The following is a 12,332-nucleotide window of genomic DNA, read 5'->3' on the forward strand; positions in this document are numbered from 1 at the left end:
AAACCGTCACTCACTAGAAGGGGGTTGTTCAGATGTGTGGGAGGGGAGAGCTTAAGTTGGCTTATACGGTTTTATTTACAGCTCCTTAATATTTAGAAGACCTCTGGGGATTTTTTGTGTCCTTTTGTTTAAACAAACAAACAAAAATCATTATCTAGTTCCATTGCATAAACATATAAGATTATAATAATCGCACAGTCCTAGAAATTGGGAGGTTTGGAACGTTTTAACTTATAAGAGCACTTCAGAGAATACTCCAGTGTAATTTATAAGCCCCTCTAGACCTGTACATGTCTTGAACTGATTGTTGAAGTGGGCTTTACTAGGAATTTCTTTCGCTGAATTGGAGTAGTGCAGGAGGTGGGGAGGGCGGGAGGGTTAGAGCAACCTTCCCTAACAAGGCTTTAAAAGCTTCAGTGGTAAAGTTATGCTGATGGAAGACTTTGTTACTTGTTTTTAACTGGGAGAAACCTGAAGAGGATTACGTTATGGGCAGGAGATGTTATTTATGTGGGTAACAAGGCTGTGGGTTGTGTTGTGCTGTTGTTGTTTTTAAAGGGGGACGTACATCTTTTAATTAGAACCGTAAAATGAAATTAAAAAAAACCCCAAACCCAACAACCTGGACAATGACATGAAATAGCTCGTGAAATGTATAGTTCCCTGCCTTTCCCAAGCTCGGCGGAGGTTTCTGTTCCCTCCTCTCATCTCTGCCGCGATGTGTTTCTTCTTTTCTGCTATTTTTTCTTTTTTTTTTTTTTTTTTTTTTGCATGTGCGGTGTGACAGCCGGGGGAGGGGGGTCGAGCTTCCCTGCGCTCCCATTGTCAGCCGCTCTCGGGAGCGCGGGGAGCACCGCTGTCCCCCGTGCCTCCATGTGCGCGGGGAGCGCGGGGCCGCCGCCGCGCCGCGCCCGCCCCTGCCGCCCGGGACCCGCCCGCCGCGCGGGGAGCGGGGCGCCGGCCAGCCCCGGCCCGGCCCGGCCCCGGCCCCGGCCCCTGCCCCGGCCCGCGCCGCCGCCCGCCGCCGCCGCCCGCATCATGCCGCCCCCCCGCCCGCACGCCACTCGCGCCCGGGGGCTGCCTCCTTTTCCGGCCCGCGGCGTGTGCGTGAGAGGGGCTTGAAGTTGCCCCGGCGGCGGCGGCGGCGAGGCGGGGGGCCGGGGCGGCTGGCGGCGGCGGGGCGCGGCGGGGCGCGGCGGGGCGCGGAGCCCACCCCCATCACCTGTTACCTCCGCTCCCCAGGTTGCCTGAAGTTCCCCGGCGGCGCCCGGCAGGACGGGGAGCGCCGCGGCTCCGGCTCGCAGGGACCCTACAGTGGCTGCTGCAGCATGGGCTGGCTCAGGGGGATTGCCTTGCTTTCCTTGGGAGTATTACTAGCAGGAAGAGTGAACTGCCAGCACGTGAAGAATAATGTGCCAAGGCTCAAATTATCTTATAAAGGTAAGTCTGTTGTTCTCTCTTATTCTCGGTTTTCCTCAAAACCTCTCCTCCTTGCCTCGTCGCTCCCCCCTTCCCACCTTCCTCCCTGGTTTTCCTTATCTTCCAAAGGGGAAATTGGCATTAGGAACGATTTCTGAAAAAATACTTCAAGAACCACTCCGTGCTACGCTCGGTACCAGGCAGTTTAAACACAGACAAAGAAGAGTTAGTTGCATTTGCAGACAAGGACTCCGGATCGCGCTGATCCGTGGAAGAGTATTTTTCAGTCTTCTGCTATTTCATCGGACTTTACTCTTTAAAACGCTAAGACCTGTTTGGCCACCCAGCTAATCTCTCCCGTGCTGGGCATGTAGTGCAGCCACAATACCAGATCTGTTTCAAACGGCATGGAATAGATGAAGATTTATATTTTCCTTTTTTAGGCATGAAGTGGTTAATTTTCAAGTCATGAATATTCAGTTTGTACAAATCTGACAATCAGATGCCTAACATAAGCAGTAGATGGTGGGTTTGCCAAGAAACTATAAACTGAAAGGAACAGATCAGTCCAGAAAAGGAGGAAAGGACTGTTATGCACTAGAAAATACTGCCTATGGATGTTTAATGCAGTGCAATTTATTTGAACTGGGATTGTTTTCGGTGTAGTCTGATGTATTTCTTAAGAGATCACAGGGAAGGTGTAACTGAAGAAAGAGAGCTCTGAGATTACGTTTAGGTTTGGAATTGTGTAATGCCATTCACACTGCAATTGTCAGTAATTAACTTTTGTATAATACTGCCAGTATTAAAGGAGGACTCTGAAGTAGGCAGACTTTTCTTTATCAGCATAGTTCCTCTCTAAGTACCTTTTCAGAAGAATTCACCGAATCTGGAGAATGTGCAACTGGGAAAGAAGTTTAAAATGTAAGAGCTGTAGAGTATTATTTCTAAATGGGAGATCTATACATCTATGTATATATACACATCTCTCTGAAGAGCTGCCTTCTCATAATTCTCAGATTATTGAAGGTCGAGAGAAGGAGCAGCAGCTACGGTTCTGAAAGAAGGGAGGAAAAGTAACCCACTGCTGCTCCAGTGGAAAAAAAGAGAACATGTGTGTGCATGCCTGGTCATAGATGTCAATCTCAGTTTACAGTATAGTGTCAATACATCTCTTGCCAGTAGAAATACGTTTTCCAATTTTTTTTCATCTTTCTTGTGCTGCAAATGAGAGGGGGAAAAGTCCTCTCTGATACAAGGCAGACGTCATTTTCACACTCCAGATGAAAAAAAAATATTAAACACCTGCAAAACTTGGATGCACTGTGTGAAATAAACGCATGTGCAAGGTTTTATTAAAGAACATATATATGCATATTTGTGTGTGTTTAAACTTGAAAAGATACATATGAAAAGAACAGTTTAAAGGGTTCAGAAACTGTTAATTTGGTTTTCATAAGAAAAGCCATTTGTGTTTAACTCAGAATTGATTATTTTGAATAATGGAATCTGAAGAAAGCTTCTACCATAACTACATGTCGTGTCAAAAACTCATTAAAAACCTCTTAATTGCTTCCAAACTTTTACAATCATACTGAAACTCAGATTAGTATATAGAAACATAAATGCTATAAAAATATCCTGTAAAGGGGTTTAACAGCTATTTTTTTTTTTTTTTTTCACCCTTTTAAAGTTTATTGATGGCTCAAGTCTGCTACCCCTGCTCATACTGACTAAATTCACAGAAACTAATTTCAAAGGATGGCCAAATCTGACTGATAGTGGTTTTCTTTTTTTTTGTTTTTGTTTTATTTTTTCACCCCGCTGGTACTGTATCCATGTACAGTTTAGCCACATTTTGCTACTCTGCTGATTGGTTGTTTTCCAGTTCTGCGCTTGTTGGGAGAAGGGGTCTCATTTTCATTTTTTAAATGTATCAGACATCAAATTTTAATACAGAGTCAGTCCTACATGAGCAAAACAGGAAACTGAAAGGAACATTGAAACTGTTTATAATTGGCAGATCATTGTACAAAGAAAATGAGTTCAAATGGTGAGCAACCCTGTTTCCTATCTAGCAAAGAAAGTAAACGCGTAATTAATTCAAAGCAAGTTAAAGTCTGAAGACTTACAGGAATTCACACTTTGGCCTTTGATTCACATATTTGACTTGAAACACGTAATCCTGAAAATCAGATCAGACTACTCACATGCTTAATGTTGAGTACCAATGCAAATGCTTGGCCAGGTCAAGAGGAGCATGTTGCCTGTGCTGCGGCATTGATCCCGAAGTATGGGGATATCGTTATTAGTCAGGGAAAACTAAGCCTTATCAACTGGTGCTTTTCCAGGCAAATTTTGCTTCCAGCACAGTATTCTATGCACAGATCAATGTTAACACCTTGCGTAGGAACAACCTTAAGAGCTGTAGGTATTGAAAATATGTCTTTTAAGCACTGACTGAATACCTTACATGTTAATTATTATCTCTCAGGGTATACCTCACTGCTATATGACTGTGTGATAGTACGCGATTCATCTCTATTCAAACTGCTTGCAATTAGGAAAAGAAGCTACCCAGTTACTTACCCGTTCTGCCTCTCCATGAAGAGCTGTGGTTGAGTAAAATAAACTTATGATATTGAAAAAAAAATGTGCAGGGTGAAAAGAATGACGCAAGTGACTTCTCTTTTCAGTGACTGTCATTGTGCTTTCTTTTAACATGCATGCTTGTTTTTTGCCTAAACAAATAGCTTGGAGCTAATTGTCAGTGCTTTATTTCAAAAGAAAAGCAAGGTTGTATTTTAACTTCTCATTTTTCTCAACTAATTAGATGTCAAACATGGTTAAAAAGCTCAGGCATTTGCTTTAAAAGTTAGCAAAATGAGTCATGAAGGGTTAAATCCCTGCCAACCTTGATTTCCTATGGTCACTTGTTTTCAAAGGTCCAGTATTAGCTCTGCCATTTCCCAGGTTGCTGGACAGAAGTTTCAGTGAACTCCCGTTTTGCTTCCTCGTAACTTCTTGTCGCTCAGTCTTGCAGAAGATTAGAAGCATCCTACAGGGCATGTTACGGACAGGAAGAGGAAGAGAAAGTGTATAAATGCATATATTAAGGCCACATCTGCGGTCTGAAAAGGTTCATTCTGTTTATTGTAAAACAGAGTTCTGGTTATTTGGTTTATATCACCTTGATTTTGGTGGCATATTAAAGGAAGGAAATTTGAGGAGAGCACTAGGGAAATCCTTGTCCAGCTGAAATCTGTGGTGAAACTCCTGTTTGGTAACATCAGGGTTTTGCTCCGTACATTTTAAAGTTTCCAAGCATTTTCATCTTAGTGCATGGATTGGAAAGGTCTTGCATAGATGATATTTATCTCCTTATTTCAGTCAAAGGTAATTAATCTGATTAAAGGCCTGATCCAAAGTTCACTGAAGTCAGTAAGTTCTGGATCATAGCCTAAATGTGGTAAAACCAGCTGTAAAACTGAAAGCTCAGCTGAGCCCGTCAACCTCTGAGCTCCTCTTATTGTGTCCTTCAAAGACTTTATGTCCTTATTGTAAAGTAACAAGAAATGTCATTGTTGATATGTCAACTTATCTTTCCTTAAAGAACATAGGGGAGGTTGTTGGTTTTTTTGTTGTTGTTGTTGCTTGTTTGTGTGTGTTTTTTTAAACTCATTGGCTTCAATTTCGGCGTCGGTTGTAAGTCTTTATATTGTGTCACTAGGTCACAGATTCTGTTCAGAAAAATTCTATTGAGCACAGAGTTCTCAGAAACATAGTGATCAAGCTGAGTGTGCAAAGTTTAAAACAATAAATATAGTCTTAAGTCCAGATGGATTTCTTGTATCATTTATTGTTTCCTATTTTCTTTTGCTGTCCTCTGGATGTTCCTCCCTATACAGAGGTGGAACCAGCTACAGTAACCTTTAAATATAAACATATAAGCCCAAAGAAAGAGAGAGTTTCCAATATGATTCATTGATTTACAGATTTTTCCTAAGGCAACCCCGATTTTGTTCTCCACATGAGTAAAACTTGTGAACCCAACTTTCTCAAAGCCATCTGTCGCGTCCTATTTGTCTATTGAAAATTACTAAATGCTGTAAGTATGTTTTGTAAGAGTACATGTGTGGTTCTCCTTTGTTATTGTTGCTCAATTGGATACATATTACTTGAGAATAAGTAACTGGAAAAGCATTGCACACAGATTTAGCTCTATTACTCCCTGGCTCCAATTCAAGCCATATTAAAAATAAGTGTTTTGTTTAAAGTTGCAGTGATAGTGAGAACTACTCCATCCTTGATGTGCAGTTGATTTACAATTTTATAGGATGGATTTTTATACGGATGAAATGCTGGCCCTAGTGAAAGCAATGGCAAAACTTCTGTCCGTTTCAATCAGTCCAACATGCCACGACAAGGGAGGAATGACACCGCACCGAATTACCTGTATGTACGCTAGGGTAAATATGATACCTGGTTTGTAGTTTGTTGACCCAGGGTGGTTGTAGCTGATGACCTGCTGGTGGGTTTGATTGTGGTTTTTCCTTTCCATCAAACTCTATAACTCACAATTCAATACCTCCACAAATATTGGGAAAGCAGGGTAACGTGGGAGAAGGAAATGGGGAGAGAAATATTGGCAAGGGAGACTGTCTTTCTTGAGTTGGGACCAGTATTAGCATTTGTCTCAGATTTTGAGGTATCTGCTTAAAAAAACTTTTGCTTAAACTATGTTGTAAGAGTACAAGTACTGTCTGAGGGAAAGGCCTCTCTACCGTGCCTGAAAGGGAGAGAAGGGCAGTGCAGACTTGGGAAGACGACTGTGAAGGAAGGCAAACTGGTGATGTTTGCAGTCTAGGCACGGGTTTGTAACACTCTTCAGCTTCCACCGTTCCTGACGGCGTTTCTGCACGGCTCCAGTGCTCTCGGACCCTCTCCTCCTCTGGGAGGCAGCGAAGAGGTCAGATGCAGGCACAGCCTCTTCAGTCTTTTTTTTTTGCCCCAAAATGATGAGTACTTCAGATAAGCTCTGTGTGTTGGTCTTTCTAACGTTGGTTGAGTGGGGTCTTCACGAGACCTGAGAACTGTCAGGGGAGATGGTAGGACTACCCTGCTTGCCTCTGATGTGCCCCATGGGCTGACAGGAGGGAGAAGCTGATGAAGGAAGTGCCTAAGCTCAGATCTTGCCTATATAGGGAAATTTTCAGCTAGCTAATTAGGGCCTGAGACAGGCAGTGTAATTGAAACAAGGAGGGTGAAAACCTAGCCCAACATTTTCATTTTGCATTTCCAACTTTCCCATTTAATTCCAGTGGAAAAAGTGGTTTCTGGATTACAGAGCCTCCCTTTTCTGGGAAGCTGGAGTTCTCTATAATTATTTGTGCTGTACGGTTTGCAAATGACTGAATTATTCATGGAAGGTGCCGGATTGACAGCAATGGAAACTCTACTCTTTTGCTGTGGACAAGGTGTGCAGCACTTACCCATGCTGTTTGTTACAGCATCTTTAAAACTCTGACCTAGTGAGGAATTTAAACATCTGTAGTTTCACTGAGCTCAATGGATCTACTGATATGTGAAGTCTGCCTTGAAATTTACTGCTGTGCTTGAAGTTTTTTGATCAGGACTGAAGTACCTATCTGTTTGCTTAGGGTTTATTCAGGTGTGTATTTATTCCATAAGGTTCAGCAAAACAATATTTAAAATAAGAAACCCAGTCTTTGCAGGTTGCTACAATGTCAATGGGTTATTTATAATAATCTCTCCTGCGTGTGCATCTGTATATACATAAAGCATTTACATGAATTTCCACCTGAGAAGAAACCACTAAATGATTTGTATTTTTAACTCTTTCTTTTTGCTTGGAAGTGTTTCTTGGTTTTTATTTAATGCATTGCTGTACTCTGATCCTTTTAATATGGTTTTGGCTTGCCTAATCACTGATTCTGCATATAGCCTTTAATGCCCACAGCTGGTATTAGAGACATCTTTTTTATTTACTTCCTCTGGCCCACAGGCTTTTTCTCTCATGTGCTTACCTGGAACATTGTAATGGAAGCACAAGCAATGCAAAGTTGCTCCAATATTTTGAACATTTTCTACATCAGCTGGAGCCTAACTTGACCCTAGTTCAATCTGAAGCAAAATCACAGCTTCACCTGAGGCAGTGCCTAAGTGACTGAGAAGAAAACAAATCCTTCTAAGTGGTGTCAATGGTTGTGACACTTTCCAGTTGTTTGAAAGCTAAAAAGGGTAAAATTGTCTTCAGGCTCCCACACACTTATTTTTAAGCAAATGTGTGGGGTGGACCCTGGCAGCTCTACGTCAAAATTTTAAATGGAAGTCCTGTAGCTTGTCCTGGTGCTCTTGTTAATTAAGGTTACATGTGAAAGTTTCTGCTGGTGGTGTGTTGGTGCTGGTGGGCGATTCAGCGAATTCCTTCCCTTGCAGGATTAAAGCTCCCTTCAGGAATGTCTGCAAGTTCACGGTCCTCCCACATACAGCCTTCACATAGGTTAGCTGCTCTCTTCCAGTAACAGCTGTGGATGGTGAGAATAACTGCGAGGGTAGTACATTTACTTGACTTTTCCTATTTTTTTCCAAGTGGGATAGTGCCCCAATGTACAAGAGAGAAAAGGATGGCCACAGCTGTTGAGAGCATCAGAAATCTTTCTCCTGCACCACAGGAGGTTCTCTGTGGTGTCTTTCTCTTTCTTTTTGACTGACATAGTCAGCCACATTAGGCTCTTTTCTCGGTCAATGGAAGGAGAGGTACCTCCGGAGAGCTAATCTTGGGTTAGGCAGACTGAATGAGACTTTAAGGGTGCTCATGGCTTTTCAGTGACTGTAAAAGGAATTAAGCTCCCTGTTCATTCATTTAGTTTCTTTCTTTCTGGCAAGGTATCAAAAGAAGGTACCAATTAAATGCTATGGGAGAACTTAGGCTGTCTGATCCAAAGCATCCTAATTTAAGAAACTGTCTCTGCTTAAATGAGTATTTAAAGCTGTGTAAAAATCCAACTGATTAAACTTATGTATGCCCTCAGTATCTGTGATCTTGAGGTCACCTGTGACTCTATCTAAATTTGCATCATTTTGTAAGAAATATACAGTACCACCACATTCTTCATATTCTTCAAACAATTACCTAACTTAAATCTCACATTTCCCATGTCTCTTCTCCTTAATAAGCTCATCCCAAATCCAGTGACACATGCTGGAAGTGACTGTCTGGGGCTGCAGAGCTTTACTAATTTAATAGCTTAATCATTCGGAGCTTTCGATAAGCTGTCCCCTGAGCAGCTCTGTTACTTTCTGAATGTTTCTACAATTTAAAAGAAAAATGTATTCAAGACTCAGTTTCGTATAGCATAGTTTGCAAATAAAAATACTTATGCATATGCGCAACTCAGAGGACAGGTGCCTTGACCCTGATTTTCCCCTTTTTCAGCTGAACTATTTCAATAGTGAGAGCAGGATGAAACCTAATTTAAGTTCATTTCTAAAAATTTTAAACAGACTTACAGTTTGGGGAATTCTTTTCTCACTTTGGGGATTACAGATTCCCCTTGAGCTGGGCACATCTACAGCAATCCTGAGCATTAAGTGATCATTAGTCTACTAATGTGAGCACTAGTCTACTTTGTGTCACATCTAGTTTTTATCCTTTGCTGTTTGATAGCCAAACACAGTAAAGTCAGAAGTTTTCGCCATTCTTCTAATGTTTTAAAGTTGTTTGACATTTGTTGGGCCGCCTGCTTATCTCTCCAGCTGGATGTTGCAGAAACTTTAGAAGTGAGCAGTCAAATAAAATTCTCATCTCTTATAAATATTTTTGTGCAAAGTTGGATCTCGCGGGGAACAATCTGAGGAATGAAGTAGTTATTTGCTTTCATCTAACTTGTGGAAGGAGGAAAAAGAAAGCTCTCCTTTACTCTCCACCCTAATGAAGCAAAGCTCATGTTGGTTCTGACGGCCCCTCTTGGCTCCTTTTGAAATTCCAGCCTTGTGTGAGAAAAGGACACAAAAAAGCTCTGTGAGATAATTTAAAGGATTTAGAGCTGCCTTTCAAGGGGGAGGGGTTGGTGGCCTTTTCTAGAGGCAACAGACGATAAATACAGCTCACAAGCATCCAAAAGAGCTGCAGAGAGTGCAGGGTACAGCTTTCATCACCAGCTGACACCGGAATGGCAATAGCTTTCCTTTGCTAGACACAGATCCCACACCTGGCCAAGGCATAGGGTGAGGTCCCTTAAGATGAAGTGGAGATTTCAGGGTGTTAATATTACTTTTATTTCCTTCATGGATTTCCCAGTGCAATTTTACTGCTTCTGTATGAATGTATATTCTGAAATGGTTCTGACCTCTGATGAAGCTCTTTTTCTAAAAACACAAGGGTCATATCAGTGCGGATGAGTGTTGTAGTATTTGTAGGCCAACTTGGTTTCATCTCCGTCATGCTAGGTCTGTACAAGGTCCCCGTTCTGCTAGGTGCATGTGGTAAATGCCAGTTCCTGTTGAGTGATAGGAGGGACAGCAGAAATGGTGTCTGGGGATCTGGGAAAGAAAACACTATTTTCCAGATTGCTTTTTTTCTCATATTCTTTTCTACTACAGCAGATGAATGGCTCTATCAAAACTTCTTGCTCTGAAGGCCTAGCAGACAACAATATAAATGCATTCCTGAGCTACCTGCAAATGGTATAGAGAATCGCTTTATTTCTAAATTGCTGCTCTTCCAAGACGTGTCAGAGTCCATCCACCAAGACCAAGTGTATATTCAGATGCATAGGAAAGTATGATAACATTTTCAAAGAGCTCTAGCTGGCACTTCTCTGAAATGTCCTAAACATCAACAAAGCAGTATTTGCAGGATGTTGGCTGTGAGGTTATCAATACGGTAAACCTCCGTCCATATTGCTGTTCTGAATATGTATCCTCAGTCGTTTGTACTCTAGCCATAAAAACTGAGCTCCAACAAATAGGCAAGCAAGATTTTATCTCCAGTGAAAAGATTTAGGGATTTGTTAAATTTGAAAGAAAATTCCACATAGCTCTTTTTAAAGGAGTGTTATGAAATGAAGTAGTAGTAGTAATAATAATAATAATGATAATGTATATTGAAAATTTTGTTTTTTCTCTGCAGCCTGGGCTATTGAGATCAAGATTAACATAGATTTCTAATTCTACTTTTTCAGATTTTTTTCCCATCTGTAGTGGAACTATAATCTACTGGGTATTCTACTTCCTTTTCTGGCACCCATCTTTGATCATTCTTTTAACCCCCACTGGAACTCACACTCTTTACTGGACAACAGTCATGCAAATTAGGAAAGTTTTGTTATCCTCACCTACAAATGGAGGTTGGAGGTTAACAGAAACCCAGCACCACAGCTGATGATACGCAGGAAGTCTGTATTGTAATGGGAATCAAAGAAAGTACCATAAATGTGAAATCCTATTAATTCTTTGGCTCTTCTGTGTCAGCTTCTTCACCTGTAAAGTGGTATTAAGTGATCTCATGAGGAATTGCTCGAGGTCAGAGACTTGCCATGCTTATTCAGAGCTGTATCCTACTCTGAGAATAATCCCATTAATGTATACATTCAAAGTTCAGTCAGACCTTATTTTTGATGCACATACAAAGGCCTTACAGGTACTTTAAAGTGATTATAATAATTATATTCACAGCTGTGTAAGCCTGTGACATGAAACACATGTCTATTATCCAGAAAGCATATCTAATTTAATTCAATTTGGATATTCCAGACAATTCTATACAGGAGCCCTTCACAATGTTTTTTGCAGTATCCACCTCTGTTTCACACTAAATACACTGTGAAGGTGATTACAGATGACTCTGGAGAAGAAGAGCCTTTGTGTTTTGTTAGTCTTTGCAATACTGTCTACCAAACATATGTGAGTGCTTACAAGATGCTGGCCTCTCTGAGTTTAAGCTAGGCTTCTCTTTTTTTCTAATCATAGCTGATAATCATATTTTAAAATTAAGAGGGAATTAAAAAGTGTATTTTTTTCCTTGTGCTTGTCAGACAAAACTAAAGACCTCACTTTGGGCACTTCCTGCCCTTTCCACCCAGTCTGAACATTACCAGGCCACTGGTGTTTAATGCTCCTCTGCCCCTACAAGTGTTTGTGCTTTCCTTCCCAACAGATTCTGGACACAAAACTTGTATTTCTTCCTGCACATAGCCCTTTTTCTGACTTTCCATACCCAAAATGCTTCCCAACCTTTTCCAGGACGAGGGCAGCCTTCCTCAGCCACTTGGGGAAATATTTAGTAATCAGTTCAGTCAGTTATAATTGCCTATCATTTGTGACTCGCTTACTGGAAAACTGTTGCTTGACAGCCCTAGTTCAAACTTAATAATGAGGATTAACTGCTATAACAAATTCAGAAGTAAAATTCTGCATCTCTGTAAGATTCACATCCTCATTCCTAAAATAAGTAAGAAAGCACCTGTTCCCCTCATCAGCCTGACCTAGGTGAAAATAAATTTGGTGTTCATATATTCCACATACCTTAAATGCAGCATTTAAACATTAACTTCAGTGAATTAACTCAAGGAATTTTTTTTCTTTGCTTTTATACTTCCTCATGCCATCTACATGATGTAAGGGTTGTTCTGAATTACATTCTTTTCCATAATAAAGTACTAGTTTTCATGCCATTAATTAAGAAATACAGAGCAAATACAAGATTTTGTATGATTTTGGTGTACCTTTGAACTGAAGGCACAAGTTTGTAGTTTGACTTGTTAGACTATGGTGTCTTATTTGACCATGTGCTGCATAGTTTTCTGACAGTTTTGCTGGTGCTGGAAGAGCTAAGTCCAATTCTTGAGGCTGGCAAACAGACCGACAGAGACCAGCGTAAAAGGTTCTGT

The 12,332-nt window shown here is 41.2% G+C and overlaps 1 protein-coding gene across 1 annotated transcript in view; it reads left to right on the top strand.

Moving 5' to 3' along the window:
- The first annotated feature begins 1,256 nt into the window (after positions 1-1,256).
- Positions 1,257-12,332, top strand: part of SEMA3A (semaphorin 3A) — a 170,274-nt gene continuing 159,198 nt past the window's right edge. Inside the window, 1 exon segment of the mRNA XM_075144381.1 lies at positions 1,257-1,444. Coding sequence (XP_075000482.1) covers positions 1,329-1,444 — 116 coding nt within the window. The 5' untranslated portion in view covers positions 1,257-1,328.

This window comes from Calonectris borealis, chromosome 1 (assembly GCF_964195595.1).
Source record: "Calonectris borealis chromosome 1, bCalBor7.hap1.2, whole genome shotgun sequence".
Taxonomy (NCBI): Eukaryota; Metazoa; Chordata; class Aves; order Procellariiformes; family Procellariidae; genus Calonectris; species Calonectris borealis.